At 40.7% G+C, this 20,120-nt stretch overlaps 2 protein-coding genes across 3 annotated transcripts in view; both read right to left on the bottom strand.

Annotated features, from left to right (window-relative positions):
- Positions 1 to 20,120, bottom strand: part of med24 (mediator complex subunit 24) — a 76,638-nt gene that overhangs the window by 9,727 nt on the left and 46,791 nt on the right. Inside the window, exons 1-16 of one of the 2 annotated variants that reach the window (XM_044102529.1) lie at positions 6,218 to 6,357; positions 5,822 to 5,975; positions 5,657 to 5,739; positions 5,541 to 5,579; positions 5,383 to 5,456; positions 4,289 to 4,512; positions 3,502 to 3,613; positions 3,244 to 3,394; positions 2,497 to 2,610; positions 2,121 to 2,174; positions 1,805 to 1,887; positions 1,609 to 1,695; positions 642 to 753; positions 365 to 507; positions 180 to 217; positions 1 to 83 (exon numbers count right to left, since the gene is read on the bottom strand). In XM_044102529.1, coding sequence (XP_043958464.1) covers positions 1 to 83; positions 180 to 217; positions 365 to 507; positions 642 to 753; positions 1,609 to 1,695; positions 1,805 to 1,887; positions 2,121 to 2,174; positions 2,497 to 2,610; positions 3,244 to 3,394; positions 3,502 to 3,613; positions 4,289 to 4,512; positions 5,383 to 5,456; positions 5,541 to 5,579; positions 5,657 to 5,739; positions 5,822 to 5,951 — 1,527 coding nt within the window. In that variant the 5' untranslated portion in view covers positions 5,952 to 5,975; positions 6,218 to 6,357. Of the gene's footprint in view, positions 84 to 179; positions 218 to 364; positions 508 to 641; positions 754 to 1,608; positions 1,696 to 1,804; positions 1,888 to 2,120; positions 2,175 to 2,496; positions 2,611 to 3,243; positions 3,395 to 3,501; positions 3,614 to 4,288; positions 4,513 to 5,382; positions 5,457 to 5,540; positions 5,580 to 5,656; positions 5,740 to 5,821; positions 5,976 to 6,217; positions 6,358 to 20,120 lie in introns of those variants that run through there. The other variant, XM_044102530.1, reaches the window with a different exon arrangement.
- On the bottom strand, positions 10,501 to 12,793 carry LOC122823174 (golgin subfamily A member 6-like protein 1). The gene has a single exon (XM_044102531.1). The coding sequence runs from the start codon at positions 12,729 to 12,731 to the stop codon at positions 10,746 to 10,748; it is 1,986 nt and encodes a 661-aa protein (XP_043958466.1). The 5' UTR covers positions 12,732 to 12,793; the 3' UTR covers positions 10,501 to 10,745.

A 20,120-nucleotide genomic window follows, 5' to 3' on the forward strand; every position in this document is an offset into this window, starting at 1 on the left:
CTCTGAACCGTACGTCTGCACAACATGACAGAGCATGAGGAAGGAAATGTCAAAGAGCTGGGCGCGGACAGACGCAGACTTGGCTGAAGGACAGAACAGAAGACGTCCGCAGTGTTAGCATCAGTTTTTTTTTTTTTTTTAATCCCACACTGGAACATGACGCTCATAAATGAACTCACATCCTTCGCCGCTGATGTGCTTCGGAAACTCGTTGAGCCTTGAAGAAGACGGGAAACATTTACCGTTTTGTTTTAAACGTCATTAAAAATGTTCAGCCGAGGGAAAAAAAAACCAACAACTAAACAAAACACTGGTGAAATAAAAGTTCTGGATTTCACGGACAAGGCAGTGTGGATATACTCACTTAATAAATTTCCGGGCGAAGGATTTGAGTTTGCCGGTGGCTGCTGCTGCTGCCAGAAGCAGATCCAGACTCTTCCCAGACAGCATGTGACCCAGAACCCCCAGGAGGCCCTCGGGGGATTTTGAATGGTCAGCATCCACTGTCTAATGAACACGGAGTGAAGAAAACGTTCAACTGATGAGGATCAACGTTACTGATGCAACGTATTGCCAGTCGAACATGGCTGCTTCAATTTCCTACTCTACACCGCAATCCACGCCATGTCCTGGTGGTTTACCTTCAGAATATTTGTAACAGTGGGTTCAGCTCTCAGGATGAGGCCCGGGTTTGGCTGGATGTTTGCGTTTTCTGCCGTTTTTAGCCGTGGGGCAAACTCCCTGTCTTCATTCCTGAATTAAATAAACAAGAAGAGGAGAGGAGGAAGAGGAGAGATGTGGGTTTTTACATTTCTTCCGCCGTCTTACACTGAGTTCAGCAGGAATCAATTCAACACGCAACAAAGTCCGTGCAGAAGCTCCCATATCATTTGAAATGGGAGCTTTTGTGTGCTTGACCAAGAGAAAGTAGTGCATGGCCAAAGTGGAAGGAAAATGATTTTGTTTATTCCCTCAAAAGAAAAATCTCAAAGGCACAGCGTTCATTTTCACATACAACAGCAATATCCCAAAACGGAGTCCGAATGAGTTTAATCTCATTATATATGCAGGTGTCCAGCGGAAAACATTTCATGGCTCAATGCGAATGTAGGCAGACTTTTCTAATTTTTCTTTTTAATCAATCAAACTTATTTGCAAAGCACATTTTAGCGACTACGCAGTTGAAATTGTTTTACATTGTGAAAAACATCGTAAACACATCAGATGGTTGTGAAAACTAATAACAGACATTACATTTTGTCAAATGCCACCGTTAAAATGATCTTGCATCAAATATGTTGGTCAATGTTCCATTTATTATGGTTCAAAAAGGTTTTGAACCATTTAATGGGACTTAAAGTCTCGGTTTGAAGGAAGTCAGGGTTTCAGAAGTTTTGCAGTTTTCTAGAAGCTTGTTCCAGATTTGGTGTGAATAGAAGCTGAGTGCAGTCAAGCTTATTAACTTTCATCATTGTGCATCACTTTCCTTCCCCAAACACTAACACTACAGTTTTGTTGCTGTATCACATAAAATCAACAGAGGGTTGTGGTTGCAAGGTGACAAAACGTAGAGCGGTTTGGGTGTTGTGAGTATTTCCAGATCCGTACCGTTTAGACGTGAGGGCTTCGGTGTTGGAATCCGACAGCAGGCCCAGCTTGTTGCACTCCTGCAGCAGCATGCCGAGGCAGTCGCAACTTCAAGCAGAGCAGTGAGGTTAAAACGGATTCCAGGATCTGAGGCGGGCTTTCCGGGTTTAGACGGAAAGAAAACAACGGAACAACGGTGACGATTTCGAGGACTTACTTGCATCTCTGGTCTGCCTTGTCCAGCAGCGGCGTCAGTTTCAGGAGGTACTGAAACGCAATGTTTACATCCTCTGTAAAATCCTGAAAGCAAAAGAGATTTCAGAACCAGAATCAGCCTTTTCTGTCATCACACAGAAGCACAACGAAATTAGTTTTAGTACAGTTCATCCAAAGAACAAAATAAAAAGACAAACACCACAAGACGTGTAGACAGGTGCCTGAAATCTTTACAGGTTCATCTGGACAAAACCAGTAGAACAAATATCCATTAATGTATGATCAATTTGTTTTGAAGATAAGAGTGAATCTTTGACCTGTCCTTTGTCTCCCTGGGGATATTTCTTCAGTCTGAGCAACACTTGAGGAATCTAAGAAAGACAAAGAAATAAGATTGTTGTGGCTGTTTTGTTTGACGTGAAGTCATAATGTTGGATTCGCTGAGCTGAAAAAAGCTGAAATAGTGAACATTAATTTTCAGAAAGTGTTAAATAATACTAAAAGATATGCGATAGCTAAACACAGTCAAGACTGTGACGACGTCTTAGAACCACTGCAGTAAATTTACACCACAAAACTTGGAAATTTTGCGATTAATCTCAGAAATTTTATAAAAAATAAAAATATAATTTCAAGAAGTCAAAAATGCTTGACTTTTTTTCCAAGCAAATTTACTTTGAGGAAAAGTTTTACTTTGAGGAAAGTGAAGGCGGTCCATTTCAGCTCTTCGGTGCCCTCTGGTGACTCGATGAGGCCAGTGAAACAAGCCTTCCAGATCTCCAGGACGAACAGAGGACCAGGAATTCTCTGAAGAAAACAATTCAAATTAATAAACAAGATGAATGACAACAACTAATACTCTGTGGTTTAACATTTTGTCATTTAATTGTAACAAACACGTGAGATATAAATACTATTTTCCCCAAACACTACAAACATAACTTCTCACCTCTTGAAATTTATCGTTAAGCTTGAATATGACCAGATCAGGGAAATCCCACTAATAATTACTGAACCCTGGGAGTGTTATGTGTCATTTTTGAGCAAATGTTTATAATGACTCAGACTTTGGCAAATGCACCATAACATCTGGAACAAACAGTTTCCTCTTTATTGATCTGACGTCTGCAAGTCAAACACAGAAATGTTCCATTTCTCTGTTCGTTTGATATTTTTAAAATCAGCATTTTGCACCATTTCCAGCTTAAATATCAAAGAAAGATGGAAATGGGTATCGGCCCAGACTAAGCAGATTGGTGCATCTCTAGTTTTACATGATAATTAGAACAATTCAAACTAAAACTCAGAAGGCTGGAGTTAAAGCACGTGGATGGAAGTCAGGCTTTGAGGTAAGAGACGCAACTTTACAATACTTCAAACTATTGAGGGTTTCATGTGTGCAGATTTGGTTGCAGGATTTCTTCCACACTTCATGTTCACCTGCATCCTTTTAATCATCATCAGCTGCTCCACCAGAGGCTGCGTCTCCCCCGTCAGGTTCATGGTGCCCTCCAGCATGATGAAGGCGTGGACAGATGGGAAGGAGGCATGAGCTGGAGGCTCACTCTGAGCAGAGAGCATCAGGGGAATACTGAGGGGAGAGAGAGAGAGAGAGAGAGAGAGAGAGAGAGAGAGAGATCATCAGGTTGGAGTGAGATTCCTGCGTTAGCCACACCAAATTCATCCAGGAACCGTCACCTTTTCACCAACGCCAGCGTTTCCTCTATGGAAGTCCTCAGTGTCTCGTTAGGAACATTACAGAGGCCGTCTGTCACCGCAATCATGGTTTCCTCAACATTACCCCAGGAACCTGCAGCAGAAACACACAAAGAGATCTCACATGGTGATCAGAGTGCCTCAAAGTAAGGCTTGGGCGATTAATCAGAAGGAATCGATTATTCAGATTATCGTCACCTCACTTAGTATCGATTAATCATTAACTGGAGTACACAGACTCAAAAAAAAAAAGGCAATTTCTGAAAGAACAACATTCTCAGAGCAATAACTAAGCCAATATTGTATGGAAAATATACACAGTTTGCATACAATAATAATAAGAATCTCCTATTCAGCACCCTTTGCTATGAAACTATTAACTCCAAAACAAATATCAGCCACACACTGTAAAAACGATCTGAGTTCTTGACATGTTGGAAGGATTTTGTAGCTGCAGATGCATCCTTTGCTACAAATGGTCAAGCCTCCTCTGAAGGAATGCTGTTACTACTTTTTAAGTCATAAAATATTTCTTTTCTTATTTAAAAAAGTTTAGATTTTATTCATATGTGGTTTTAAGGCATTTCTAATAGTGTATAAAATGAGCTTGAGTGAAATAACAAACCTGTAAAATGCACCGATTTTGTTTTTTATCCAGTTAATCTACCATTCATCAGAGTAACGATTACTGAAATATTCGCCAGTTGCCGCCCTACTTGGAAGAACCAAGTGGTGTAGGTGTCGTCATGCAGCCAGCGGTTAGCGGTACCTGGATCTTCCAGCCGGGCGATGTGGACCAGAGCTTTGTTCTTGGTGCTGCTTATCAGGCCATGCAGTCGCTCCTGGCAGGCTCTCAGGATGGCCTCGGTGCTGGCCGACGGCCCCAGCTCTCTCAGCTGGTCACAGTAAAACGCACAGCCCTGCAGCAGCCACACCACCACACCCAGCAGGGCCCGACACAGCCCGATGCACTCCTCGGCCTTCCCATGGCAGCTGAATGAACGGCATGCAGAAAACCAGCCGGATCATCAGTAAAGCAACTCAAGAAGGTTGTGTTCACTGCATTTAAAGAGGCAGCATTATGTGTTTTCCAGGCACATGGTGCCATTTTGAAGCACAATCAAGTAACTATGTTAACTTCAAGGCACATATGTATTATGTGTCTGGAAAACGTGTAATACTACCTTTTTAAATTCAGTGAAAACAACCTCCTTATAAAAGTGATGGATATATCAAATGTGACTTAAGAAATTTTACTTTGTAATTCAACACCTTCAAATTGGGCCTCTGTCTCTTTAAGCCTGCTCTTTCTGAAAGTCTGCCTTCACAAAGTCATCACAACATGGCTCTTCTATTATCCCTTTAGCAACTTTTTTTTAACTAGTATTGCACTAAGAAGTAGCTCCTATAATGAGCTCAGCTGATGTGGAGTTCCACCAGGTGTTTGCTAATTGCTGCTGGCTAGTCTGAAGGAGCAGAGTGGAGGAGGGCTGCTCCAACACATGGACTTTGAATTTTTTAGGATTTAAATGTTGTTCCATGTTGCACAAATGTATGGATGCATATTTTCCTCTTGTCTTTTTCTCATCTGTCCTCATAAGTCCCCCATCACCATCTCTGATGTTCAGAAATCTGTGCTGCTACACCTGCTTTCAATTCAATTAAGATCAAAAATATCACATTGATCCCAAAGGGAAGTTAAATCACTTTTAAATTCAAATTATGTTTGAGAATTAGCATTATTCTACCAAATATCAAACTCAGGCAGTCTGTTGTGGTGTTGCTGTGCTGATTGGAGATATTAAACTGTGCAGTTCTGTTTTATATGTGGTAGCATTAACGTGACATTAGTTGTGCACATACTTGAGACGATGGCAGAACATGTCCATTATCTCCAACAACGACTTGACACACAGCTCCCGGGAAAAGCCGTCGAACTGGAAGACATGTTGGTTGAGAAAACTGTGAAAATCCTCCAGTAAATGTGATGCTGCAGTAACATTTATCAGCCAGCCGTTTACCTTGCTGATGGCAGTGAGAACACTGGAATAAGACACCATCTAACACAAACAGGGAGATATTTAGAATTAGCAAAACACTAATTGATACTCTGCTTTTATTGCTGTTCTTCCCGTACCTGTGAACTTATGGCATATTTGAGGTAAGACAAAATGAGTGGGTTGGGAGATGGACCGATCATCGCCTGCTCCATCAGAGCCTCTGAAACACACACAAAGAGGAAAACATTAAGAGGAAACGCCTATAAACGGACTCAATGTAAAGTCAAGTAAGCTTAAAGAACCTGCGAAGTTAAGGTAGTCCCATGTTGCCCCCTTTGGAAAGTTTCTCTTAATGTTGACTGCCCATTGGTAGTCACTCCAGCGCTCTTTCCAAGCCTGCAGGATGGCTTGCTTTAAATTCACCACCTTCATCCTGGTCGGAATGAACACACACCCCTGGAATAACAACACCCCAAATTAAAACTCCACTTCTTATAAAGTATTCACTGTAAAAACCACTGCAGGCTTTCGCAAACCATTTACAAATTAGTCTATATGTTAGCAGGTTAGCCGTTAGCTAGAGATGGCATTCACCAGTTTGTGAATTAAGTCTTAAAAATATATATATATTACGTAGTGTAAAACATACAGCTGCTTCAAGTACGGGGAAAATATTTCTCCCCTAATGTAACGCTTACCTTGCCTTATGACTTTTTTAAAGCATGAACGGGTTTTGTTTATGCAGCCAGAGAATCAACACATTCAATCAAGTGACGTCACCCAGGGTTTTTAAAGACGTACGCCCTTATTCGTTGGTTTTCTGCCATCTTCCGCATAGTTTTTTCTTCTTCTTGGCTCTGTAGAAGTGGACATTGTGCCTGACCGCCACCTGTCGGTCCCATCTGAAGCTTGGGATGTTGTTTTACAAACTGCTAAATATTTTTCCATGGCACTAGACTTTATTAGAATATTATTGACTATTATATAGAATTTACTGACCCCATGTTGCTTTCCGAAATCTAAATTTAAGATTAATTCAGTAACCAATAAAATATTTGGAACCACTGATCCACAGTCTATAACGCTCTTTTCTAAGGTGTCTGTACATGCTGTATCTTGGTTTGGGAAAGATAACAAAAATCATGGAATTGAAGGAAGTACAACTCCAATGCAAAAAAGGTTGCATTGGAGTATTTTAAAGAAAGAAATACAAAAGCATAAATGTACGCAAGAAAACAATATAACTTCTAATCAATTAAAATACATTCTCATTCTTTACTTCCAACCCATTTCTTTATATCAATATTTACATGATTCTACCAGGTGAGCACTTTCACTTGACGACTGGTTGAGGAGGAATTTGAGTCATTGAGGGAAAACGTCATGACTCCATTTGAACACAAGGTGTCACTCTTGACCAAGCTACTGGTCGCACGCACCTCCTCGAAAAAGTATTCTCACAGCTTGAAACCTTCGTGAGGTTTATGATGGCACTTGACGTGGACTGAACATACTCTACAGTAAAATGTTTAGAACTTAGGTTCTTTTTTAAATTCACTTTGCTTGTTTTGTTTTTGTTTTGTTTTTTGCCTGATTGATATCCGTTGCTTTTAAAGGACAAAAGAAATTGAGTGACTAGCAAAGACCCTCATGCTAGCTGATACAGATCGGTGAGTGGGCACGGTATGTCTCTGTGGGATAATGAGCATAAAATTATTCACTTTGGATTATTCAAATGTTGCCTAAGTTATTTTTTAAATACATTTTTAAGAACATTTAAAAAAAAACATATTTTTTATTTTCTAAATATTTTTAGTTGAAAATTTAGCATAGGCGCAGTAGCATGAACAATTGTTACGTGCTAACTTTTTCTTAGTAAGAGGGCAATGTTTCAGTTTCCTCACCTTTCTTAAATTAAATAATTTTTCAACCTTAGCTGGTTTGGGTCAGTGCAGTCATCATTAAAAATGCTGGCAGTAACAAAAAAAAGCGTTTTGCACACTCTGAGGCTTCAGCTTTGTATTTTTTCCTCTCCAAAAACTACAACGGACTGTCACAAGTTTTGCAAGAAAAACAAAGATGTAGAACAGCAGACTTGTGCAGAATCATTTTATATGATCAACTTTTCATGACTAGCTGTTGTTTGTTTATAGAATTAAAAAAATAAAACCAGTGTAACGAATCACAAATATTTTTCATTGTCAGATTTATCCTTTGTGAGTTTATGTGAGTTTAAACGACCCACAGTGTTTTAATACTATTCGGCAATCATACGGTGACATTATGGCAGGCTTTCTTTGACCTTTCCTTCTGCTGTTGGAATTATAATGATACATTGGTGGTGAAACAGGAGCTCAGCTTGTCCATTAGAAAAGATTCACACAATCATGATAATGGTAACAGTGGCCTGCAGCTGGGTCAAAGATTCTCTCCTCCATCATGACTCATGAAAAAACAGAGTGACTATCTGGAGGCAGAGCATGTAGAGCACTCACTCTGCTTTGTTGGTACAGGTTGGTTGCTTTGACATGTAATATGCAATCCTAACATTTAAAAAGAGTTGTGGCAACAAAGTGATAATTAACATAATTTAATAGATTCTAAGATTCTAAGATAGATTCTATTGCTTTTATACAATAGGTTTGAATTTAAGCAACATATTGTAAGGAACTTTGTAAAAAAAAGAAAAAAAAAGTTTTTTTTAATGGTTATTTACAGACTTGTTTTTCTTTTTTTTCCCTTTTCAATAGATTAAAACAAGACAAACACAAAATCAGGTTTCTGTCTTTAAAATATTTTGTAACTTTTCCACACCTGGAAGATAAGATTAAGTCATTTCAAACTCTGAGGATGTTGGTGAAACTATTTCCTGCTGAGCCAATATATATATATATATATATATATATATATATATATAGATATATATATATATATATAGATATAGATATATATCTATATATATAGATAGACTCTATCTATATCTATATAGATATAGATATATATCTATATATATAGATAGAGTCTATCTATATCTATGTATATATAGATATATCTATATATATATCTATATATATATCTATATATATATATATTTGTGGACAGAAAGCTCTTTTCGGGTTCTGTGGGTTAAAGCCCGGCCACCAGGGGCTCCCCAACGTGCCCCCCCCACAGGCCTGGCTCCAGGGTGGGGCCTCATGTAGGGGCCAGCAGAAACACTGTTTCCAATGGTCGTTTTCATCATCAGGATCTTTGGGCTGCACTTGGTCTGGTTCCTCACCTTGGACCCGTCTGCACTGGGGGGGCCCAACCAGAGGCATGAAGCCCCCACAGCAAGACTCCTAGGATCACTGGGACACTCAAACCCCCCCACCACGATAAGGTGGCAGCCCATGGAGGGGGTGTGTGTGTGTGTGTGTGTGTGTGTGTGTGTGTGTGTGTGGGTTGTGTGTGCGTGTGTGTGGATGTGTGTGTGCGTGTGTGGGCGTGCGTGTGCGTGTAAGTAACCTGTTAATTATGTAAGAGAGAGAGAAAATTAGAGAGAGGAAGAAAGTTGTTTTTTAAGATGAGGAAACAGATTCTGACCTTTGGTCCAGCTGTGAGGTGAAATGAATCTTTTCAGTTTTTTAGAAAAGATTTTTAGGCTCTAATAAAGTTTTTTAGGCCGTTATTTAACAGGCTGAACAGGAAGTTGGGAGGAGAGAGAAGGAAACGACATGCAGCCGATTCCCCAGGACTGGGAATTGAACCAGGTTGACAAACAAAACCTTGAAGTAACGTCCTAATCAAAACATCATTTACAGTTTTACTATAAATCTGGTTAAAAAATAACTGAATTAGGCATTTCTTAGCCCCTTTTCCTTCTCTTTTATACAAGCAGACAACATAAAAGCTTTATATTTATTACAAAGTATTGATCTAAGAATCGATTTCTGATTAAATTCTCTGTTTTCATACTTTTATTGATTCTTCTTCTTTTCACCTTTTCTACAGTTTTTTCATGTTAAATTGCACTTTTTTGTTAAGTTTCTTATATTATCTTGAATCTGCATTTATAAATAAAGACTAACAGAAAGATCACAGTAACTGTTATTTTTGATAAAACTTTTTTTTCTTACAACAAACAAACCAGATAAAACAAGTTTGATCTTCTTCATGGTCCAGAGTATTAAATTATGATTAGATTAAACTCTAATCTTCAATTAACATCCTGGAACCTGAAAAAATCCAAACCTGTTAAATCAGCTTTTTAATGTTTGGTATAAAACCAAAAACAGGATTTATCAAACAAAAACAGGAGAATGAACTGAACTTGTGTTGATCCTTGCTGGTCATGTTGACACTCAAAGAGCTTCACACTACAGTCACATTCACATGCAGGTCGGGGGGCAACTTGTCGCTAAGTGCCCCGCCCTGGGGCAGCTCAACATGTGGCTGGGGAAGCTGGAATCGAACTTGCAACCGTCTGGTCACAAGACAACCACTCTACCCGCTGAGCCACAGTCACACTAAAACAGCCACTGCAGGATCCTTTTTATAATCTTTTTAAAATACAGATTTAAACAGTTTAATGAGCTACAATTCAGTGCAATTTAATATAAAAAGTGTGTAGAAAAGGTCAACTAAAGGTCAAACCATAACAGCACAAGTACAGAGAAAATAAACAGAAATCATTATTATTATTAAATTAAAACATTTTAACTCTTAAATCAATACGTTGCTATAAATATTGAGCCGAGTGTTGTTGCTCTAAACCAGTGAAGGGAAAAGGGCCAACGAACGACTAATTCAGTTAATCTGACCAGTTAATCTGACCAGTTTAACAATAAAACTGAACTTTATGGTTTGGAGTTTCTTAAATTGTTTTGGGGCGATTTGCAGCGACCAACTGACCTGACCGACATGTTTTAGGAGATGTGGGGGGAAACCGGAGCACCCGGAGAAAACCCACGCAAACACGGGGAGAACATGCAAACTCCACACAGATGGTCTCTGTGAAGGCGCAGCGCTAACCGCTGCACCACCGTGCTGCCCTCGTTTTTTCCAATTGGGTTGGGAAGGGATCTATTTTCTAGTTTGTCAAAGGGGTAAAACTTTTTAAACCTGGTCCTGACAGAGCGTGGCATGGCGCTCCGTTCACAGAGGCTACAACCTCCACACGTTCGATTCCAGTCCTCGGTTCGACTCCTGCACGTCTTTCTCCTCCTCTAAATATCATAATCAAGACTTTTAGGCTTGTTCTTGATGTTCTTCTCTGTTTTGTTTCTTTTTCGGCTTCTTCCACCACAGAGTGTTTCGGACTTTCTTCCAGAATGAAATTCTGGATTTTTTCTTTTTGCCATCCTTCATTGTTTCGGTGTCTGGATGGTTCAGATCCTCCAGGACAGTTTCTGCAGACACCTTGGTCTCTTCTGGGGATTCAGAGGAACAACCAGATAAAGGTTCTCCTGAAAGTTCCTCCTCTGCAGAAACCTCTGGACTCGATACTTTAACCAGGTGTTCTTGGTTCCCAGAGTTTTCCTCCGTCTCTTCAGCTCTCAGACTGTCAGCCAGCATTAAATCCTTTCTTGCTGTTTCTAGATCATTTTTCAGAAAACTGATCTCCTGCTGGTATGTTTCTGCTTGGTGTTTTATTGCAGTGACATCAGTTTCATAGCGACAGTTTAGATCCTGGTACAAACTGTTTACCTCGTCCAGCTCAGCCTGGATGCTCCTTTCCTTCTCCTGCAGGAATTTGATCTCAGTTTTGGTGTTTTCCTGGAGGATGGCATATTCAGCTCTCAGCTTGTCCAGAACCATCTTGTCCTCCTCTGTTTTCTTTAGGTGATCTTTTCTTTCCTCCTTTAACTGCTGCTGGTGAGTTTCAACCTCAAGCTGTAAATTCATGATTTCTGTTTCAAACCTAGATTTTAGTTCCTGGTTTGAAACCTGAACCTGATCCAGTTCTTGGAGGTTCTGCTTCTCCCTGTTTTGCAGGATGGTGATTTCTTCTGACATTGTTTGGAGGAGCTCCTCCTTCTCTGCTCTCAGTTTATCCAGACTCATCTTGTCCTCCTCTCTTTTCTTCAGGTGAACTTTTCTTTCTTCTTTTATCTGCTGCTGAAGTTTTTGGAGTTGTTGCATCGCAGAAAGTTTTCTCTCATGGATAATATTCTCTTTCTGTTCCCTGTTTGATCGAGCGATTTCCTCCTGCTTGATCTTCATCTCGCATGTCTCGACCTGCTGCTGTATTTCCATTATGTCTTTTTCATATTTACATTTTAGCTCCTCGTATGAACCGTGAACTTGATCCAGTTCGTGGAGCATCAGCTTCTCCCTCTTCTGTCGGATGGTGATTTCTCCTGACAGTTTCTGGGAGAGCTCCTCTTTATCAGCTCTCAGGTCTTTGATCAGCTGCAGGTTCTCCTTCTCTCTTTCAGTGTTGGCATCTTTCTCATCTCTCAGCTCCTCCTGATATCTTTCATATTTACCGTTCAGTTCCTCATATGAACGTCTGAGCTGAACCAGTTCTTCTTGCAGATGTTTCTCACTGTCTTGCAAGAACTTGATCTTTTGGGACATTTCCTGAAACATTTTGTCCTTTTCGGCTCTCAGGTTCTCCAGCAGTTGTTGTTCCTCATGAAGCCTCTCTTCATGAATCTTTTGTGTCTCTTCCTCCTTCCTCAGCAGAGCATCGTCGGCTTCATGTTTGGAGCTCAGCTCCTGGAAGGAAGTCTGGAGTTGGTCCAGTTGTTCTTGCAGCGCCGCACTTTTCTTTCTCTCAGCCTGAATTTCAGCTACAAAAGCTTCCCGGCTGAGGAGGTGGGCCACCTTCAACTCCTCAAAGTCTTGTTGTAAGGACTTCTTATTCATGTGTTTCACTTCGCTGTGAACCTTGGAAGCAGTGACCGCAGCGTTAAGGACTGCTGGGTCACTGAACTTCTCTAATCTCTCAAGTTCCCTTTTTGCCTCTTTGGCCTGGTTGATGAAAGTTTCCTTGAGATCTTTCTGTTTTTTTAACTGGAGTTTCGTCTCTTCCAGTTCGGCCTCCAGGTGGGACAGTTTTTGGTCCCTTCCTGCTCTCTCCATTTCCAGGAGGTAGTTGAGTCTCTCGATTTCCCCGTGGAAGACAGTCGGGTGTGCAGGAGGGAACCTGCCTGGGGGGTTTTGCTGGCCTCCCCGTCTCCAGTGGGATCCCATCGATCCACTGTTGAATCTCGGTGAATAATGAGACATTTTCTCTGAAATTCGAACTCTAAAACCGTCGATCAGTAAACTTCTCTAAAGGGCTTTGCGAACGTCTGAACTAGTCAGGGATATTGCAAGCAATGAAAAATATGCAGATTTGTGTTGCATACAATTCTGCAGTTGATGACATCACAGCCTGTGACAGTGACATCACAGAGTTTTCATTTGCTGGTGGTTTGACATCATTCCACCACCAAATATCTCACTCTTTATTCTTGTTTACATTCAAAATAGTCCAGGATTCTCTTGTTTTTATCCCAGATATCAGGGCATCAAACTCATTTCCATTTAGACCAGATCAAAACCCTGAATGTTCATGAAGGGCCTGTTGCTCCAGATCGTACTGATAAAAAACAGTCCAGTTGTTAAAATATCAATATATAGGTGTTTCAGCATTCAATAATTTTTAAATAACATAATATTGAACATCTTTTCACACTGATCAGTCCGTCCAGGATTGTTTGGTGGTTTTCTGCATTCATCACAGATTTTGTGGTGCTGATTTATAAATATTTGTAAGGAATTTTTACGATATTTGAGCTAATAAATGATGTTAAATGTGATCTTTTATTAATCACTCTATCGGTCATGCACTGTAACTTGACATCAAGTAAAGCTGAGACAGCGGTCACCAAATGTTTTTGGCCAATTTTGAGAAAAAATGTGGGGATTTGTTGATTTTTGGGGTTATTTATTGACAACAACATAAAAAAGTAAAAGATAAAAACTATAACTATTGATTTCTAAATCTTGTTGAAATCTTGGGTCGGATTGAATAAGCTTTGTTTTTATTATCAGGCTTTAGACTCAAAAATTGTAAATGAGCAATAGTTGTACTAGTATTGTTGTGACTTGTTTATTGTTGTCATAGCAACTGCCTACCAAGATGGCTATCAGTTAAAATAAAGAAAGTTGTAGTCTATATTTTCAGTTTGTTAGCTTTTTAAAGGCACAATGTCACAATGTCGTTCTTAGATATATATATATATAGATATATATATATATAAACCTGTGGGGTTTTCAGTGGGGACTTAGGTTCATGTTCTCGCAGTAAAAGGAAAACCAGAAGTGTGTGACGTTTGGTAATCTCACACATTCGCTGTTGCACTATTGTTCTGCGTTCATCCACTACTCTGGAATTCCCAAACTCAGAATTCACTCTAGATTTGATGAAATCCTTGGAATGAGTCACTTTGGCAGACAATCCCCCTCCTGCGCTCTGGAGCGTTTTAGGGTCGTTTTCCTCTGTCCTCACCCTGCATGCAGCCACATGATGGAGCCATCTGAACAGCAGGTCCAGAGACGCTGCAGGATGACGTCGGCAGGTACCACCTCAGGCATCTGGGCTGTGAAGTCTTCAGGAGTGAACAGAGTAGTGGTCAAATTAAATGCCCCTGGTTTAAATGTGGAACCAACGCGTCCTACATATACAGAAACGTCCTCACGCAGCGCAGGGGGTAGCGGGGGATGAAGAATAAGGTTGGATAAATGTTTCATGGCAGCTACAGAACCTTGTGAGTGTCGCCAAGAGAAAATCAGGTTTGTAACGGAATCCTCGAGGGAGATGGATTGTAAAGTAATCTTCTAAATGACAAGAGGTCAGGCAAGGAAAGAGTGGGAAGCTGAGCCTGCAACTACATCTGACTTAGCTGAATCAAAGTGAGGACGGACGCATCTCTGATACCGCACAGGGAGGAATGTTTCCGCTGCCACGTCAAAACTGATAAGACGCGGAGAAGATTTAACAGAACAAAGAAAATTCCTGACATTAATGTTTTATCCTCCAGGGGTCACAAAGCATTCAGTGCTGCAGCCTTTAATAGTTTAAAGTAGAACATAATTTTTACTCCTTGAACAAAATGTCGGGTTTGGTCCCAGTTTGTTGTGTTGTTATTCATCCCAGTCGCACAACAATCTGGCCAGACTTTACTGAACCTTTTTTTCACAGAATTAAAGACTTGCTGAGATTATAACTCACCCTTCAGTCATTAGTGACTGCAGCCCTGTTGCCCTGACACCCCACATCACATGAGAGACTCATGTGGGCCCACCTGACTAAGCAGACAAGCTCATATCAGGATCCCCTCCCTCCAGTTTGCTTATCGCCGTGCAGATGGAGACACCGTCATGGACGTGCTTCAACAAACCCTCTGTCATCTGGACAAAGCAGGCAGCGCTGTGAGGATCATGTTCTTTGATTTCCTCATTTAACACAATTCAGCCTGATCTGCTCTGTGAGAAACTCCAGCAGACACAGGTGGAGGCCTCAACAATCAGCTGGATCTATGACCACCTCACTGACAGACCACAGTTTGAGAGACTGAAGGACTGTGTGTCCACCCAGGTGGTCAGTAACACAGGAGCACCACAGGGCTCTGTACTCTCACTATTCCGTTTCACTCTCTACACTTCAGACTTCCAGCATAAGTCTGACTTCTGTCATCTACAGAAATACTAAGATGACTCAGCAGTTGTTGGGTGAATCAGAGATGGACAAGAGGCTGAGTTACAGTAAGTGAGTAACAGTGAAGATAAAGCAACAGGCGTGCTAAGCGGGGCTAAGCTAGCTGAGGCATAAATCGCCTAATTAAAACTCCCAGTGTTCCTCCAAAAACTTAAACGGCAAGAAGAAATAATAATCTGTATGAGAAGCAGCACACTAGGTAACATTATGACTCTATGATCCTGCTAATATGATCAGATCATTCAGAATATTTTCAAAGAACCATTACAAAAAACTACAACCTGATTGTTCAAGTGGTGTCAAACGTTTGTGGTAGGTTAGTCATCATTAGTGCAGCATAAGTTTTCATTTGTGAAGTTGGAATGTAGACGATCAAAGGTCAGCCAGTCCTCATAACATTACCAATGTGCTCAAAAAAGTTATGTCTGTTGTTTTTGCTGGTTTGTACTGCGAGAGCTTTTTGTGTCACCAAAACTTTGGAAGCACAGAGGTTATCCAAAGTTCACGACTCATTGCCCACATTTCCCATGATCACAAACAAAATGTAAAACAAGTTTGAAACTCAAATCGGATCTTAGAGATGCAAAGTTCCTCCCACACTCTCGTAACATATGTAAAACCTAAGTTACAGTAAATTTACAAACAGTTTGTGAAGCCTCACCCAGTAAGCAAACTGCCTCAGAGCTTCTGAATGACCCATTTCTCCTGCCATGTCACAAACTAAAAACTGGATCATTGAGGGGCGGGGGTAAATATAGCTGTGTAGAAATCCACCTGAGTGCCGTGTCATTATGGAAATGATGAATAGGCTTCAGTCTGAAAAGAATGCTACGGCTTCAGAAGAAAGCCATGGATCCATCTTGCAGCTCCTTTTAGCCCTTCACTCTGTGTGCATTATTTAGGGGTTTCAGAGACCCCCGAGGGAAATATGGTGAAGGGAACATTGAGGCAGCAGCATGGAGGAAAAAAAGGAAAGGGAAGGAGCAAAGAATAACCAAAGAGCTTGTAATTAAGGACTTGCAATGAGGTAATTAGATGCTTGTAATTGGGGATCTACTCGTCTTACCAGGTCAACATTGTGCTCTAAGGCAGATGGGAAGGTCAGGTGTCTCGATGACCGTCATAAAAAAACAATACGGAGGTTTTCAACAGGGAAAAATGTCAGTTTATTACTAGGAAACAATGAGTCTGTTTCCTTTCTCTTCATAGCTATACACTACTCAATGTTGGTCTGTCACATAAAATTCTACTAGAATACATTAAAGAGAAAAAATGTAGAAAAAAGTTCAAACAGCCTGAAGCTAGCAGCATGCAGGCTTCCATCTTAAAGCGCTATCATTAACGGGAAATGATCACTTCACAAAAGCCGTCAGACAGTTTCTTAATATTCCAGCTTGAAAGCGTTATCTTTAGAGCAACACAATAACAACAGAAAGTAGGCTGAGACGTTCTATTATGACTAAGCGTCTAATTGCTCTTTTGTTGTGTCGAAAGACTTTTTGTCTCATCTCCAGCTCTCTACCTCGCTCCCGTCCCACTCACTTTTTGTCTTCTCTCTGGGCCTTTTGTTTGGACTATACGTTTCACATTGTCTGAGCTCTCGGAGACGCTGCTGCGCGATCAGAGGAGGAGGACCGAGGCGCGCGTGGGCTGAGCCGAGCAGCGTGGCAGCAAGTCTCGCCGAACGTGTGCAGACGGATCGGAGTCACGTGGCTAATCTCCGTCTACTGGGACGCTGGTTGAGATTACTGTGTGAAGGGTGGAAGTGCGCAAAAAAAAAAGAAAAAAGTCGACCTGAGGTCAGCAGGATGAGAATCCGATGAGGATGTCGTTATTTTTGATTGCGTTCCAGAAAAAGAGGCTGATGGTTTGCGACACTAGCCGTGTTTCCATTACGAATGTGTGCAAAACTTTGTCAATAAGCTACTATTGTTGAAAAAAAAACACAATTTTGCATTTGAGGTGTGTCCATTACATAAGAAACGCAATTTAAATCGCATGTGAATAAGCTTGTTCACATTATAAGTCATCAAAAAACATGCTGCTGCACCATCATCCTCCAACTACTTCCTGTTTTCTTTGTGGTTTGCACCAGTGGCAACATCTGGTTGATGATGGTGTGACATCATTTCTGTTGCAGTTTTGTGAAATGAACCGATTTCAATTTGGCTTAGGAAAACCACCTCAGTCCTAACGCCAAAACCTTTTATCAAAAACTCTGACTTTTTTTTCTTTCCAATATTGTGAAGCATTCCCGTGAAGCTCGTTTATTTTCAAAATGTAAAATTGTGCAGTATGTCCTCGATAGAAATGCATCTGGGAAGCGCAAACAGAAAGCATCCAGAGTCTTGTCCTCATGCCCAGGCTGCTTCTGTGCAGAGGTGTTTAACAACGACCCTCAATGCTGAGGTCCAACTCAAGGTTCCTGAGTAACTTGAAGAAGTCATCAAATATTTATCTGCCCTCCTTTTCATGGTATGTAAACAAGCATTTTATCTGTTTGATTGACACTCGATCTCCCAGCCTGGCACATCAGTGAAAGCCTAGACAGGATACAGCGTCATAGAAGGAAAGACGGTCACAGACGAGGATTATTTGTCAAATTAATTTCAGTAAGATTCGATCAGACTGAAGGGAACATCACACAGGCCGGTTTACATTCTGTACAGTGAGCAAACAGTTTGATGTAGTCAGTTCAGTTTTAGTTTTTTTAGTTTTTTACCCTGATCAGTTGATTATTCTGTAAATAATTCACCACAATGAAACTAAAAAATAAAACATATTAAAAGACTTTGAATAATTAGAAACCTTAAATTATGTTGTTAAGAAAAGATGATGAGAACGCGATAAGAATGAGTGAACAGAAATTTTCCAGGAGTGGCTATGGCCCCCTCTGACCACCCCTTGGGGGCACCACTGCAGGTTGGACCTTGTTTTCAGTCATCTTTAGCCAAATTTTACTTAATGGATAAGTAATTTCTTATCTTTAACACATGTATGTAAATAGATCTTATTATGGCTTTCTTTCTTTCTTCTGTCATTTTTCACTCTTTCATGAAGGCCAGATTCGTGGAGCGATATTCGTCCTGTCAACAAATTCTCTGACTTTTATCTGTGGATCTCCACAACTCCTACAGTTACAGCAAGGAATTTAATTAGAATTCCAGATAGACACATAAAGCTTTAATGAGATCAATTTAAAGTGATCAAACACAATAATGATTTTTTGTTTTTTGGGGGTTTTTTCAATTGAGACAGACACCTGAAGGTGGATGGAAAACTCATTAAAGGAGCAAATGAATAATGAAAGAGGGTGTGTTGGTGTTGAACTAGCTTGGTTTACATCTTCACTTGATGGAGCACTGTTGTAGCTCCCCTGGGTTGGGGCGGTGGGGGATGGAGGTGGGGTGGGAGGCTGAGGAGGCAGGATACACAACAGGTGAGATGGAAACACAATGCATGAGGGCAGGAGGAGAAAAAGCAGGCGGACGGGGCAGAATGCCAGGTTGTCTCAGCGCTGTGTAGTGAAAGTGAGGAGACAGCCCCGCTGAAAGGAGCGGCCAACACCAGCCTCATCAGGCAAAAATGGAAAAAAAGTGAAGCGACCAAACCGGACCCTGCAGGGAACGCAGCCATGTCAGCAAACACAACCTTCCTCATTGTACAGGGCAGAAAGAAAATGCCTGGGCGGGAATTGTTCCGTTGCGTCCTGATAAGGTGCCTAATCATCCATCAGCAGAGCAGATTTTGAATTAGTAACTTGAAGCAGAACTGTAGGTGTGTGAGTCTATCTGCAGGAATCGATTTAATTCATAATAAATGTATGGTCACCTTCCTAAAATAATGGCTAAGTCATTTTTTGTTGAAAGATTTTTCTTTTCACAAAAATCACTTTTGGCAAAAAAAAAATTAATAAATAAAAAATCACTTAGGGCAATATTTTAGGAAGTTGACGATATGTTCGCTAGATAATGACTTAAATAAAGCATGAATGAACAAAGTGTTTTCAGTTTCTAAGTGGGAACGTATGGAAAAAGCTTCTTCACATCCTCATACAAACAGGTAGAGTGTGGGTCTGTTGTGCGTGCTGTGTGGTGAAAGTGACAAATGATGCTGACTGCATGCAGGTGTCTCCACCTGACTGTGTTCAAGTGCACCGGTGTGGCATTGTGGGCATGGTAACCGGTGTCCATGCTAAAGTTCAAAATGAACAGGAGGGATTCTGGCATTTTGTTGCAGGCAGGGAAACAAGCAGAACTCAAATCAGCACACACCTTTTTAAATGGCCGCTATGTTCAGAAGTCCTGTACTTAACGCACAGCACCTCCTGCTGTAAAGTATCAGCCGGAGTATGGAAGTGAAAATGAATAATCACAGGTCTTAAGGTGTGAGATCCTGCTCCGTTTTTTACATATGCCTTGCTACGAGAGACGCGGCACCATGTGCTCCTGTAATTTTAGCCTATATCTCAACTGTTGGTGCTCAATTGTTAAAGGCAGATTCAAAGCAGAGGGATAGTTATTAATATGTTAATTAGGTCAAAACAAAGGTGATGCAGCAGAATAGACAGAACTACAGAATTTATTATTATTAGACCAACCATTCCGTTCTTTACGATACATTTTACCGAGCAAGTTGTTCTGAATAGTGCATACCTGTTGGGATCAAGGGTGTGGGATTTCATGTTCTGTTGCAACAGAATGGGGAGCAGTACTCTTGCTGTGGAATAGTTTTCTAGTTTTATTACTTTTTTCTCATCTGGTCAACTAAATATCTCAGGATTAAGTCTCACTCTGATGGTGACTCACACTTCATCAGTGCTTGGGGTGGGCGATTATTGTATTGTTTATCATTTATTGTGAAAAACTTCCCATAAGCGTTTTGATTTAATGTTATGATAAATATCAGTTATT

Source organism: Gambusia affinis, linkage group LG20 (assembly GCF_019740435.1).
Source record: "Gambusia affinis linkage group LG20, SWU_Gaff_1.0, whole genome shotgun sequence".
Taxonomy (NCBI): domain Eukaryota; kingdom Metazoa; phylum Chordata; class Actinopteri; order Cyprinodontiformes; family Poeciliidae; genus Gambusia; species Gambusia affinis.

Coding starts and splice junctions, on each gene's coding strand:
- LOC122823174 (XM_044102531.1), bottom strand. CDS start 12,731: ATGTCTCATTATTCACCGAGATTCAACAGTGGATCGATGGGATCCCAC.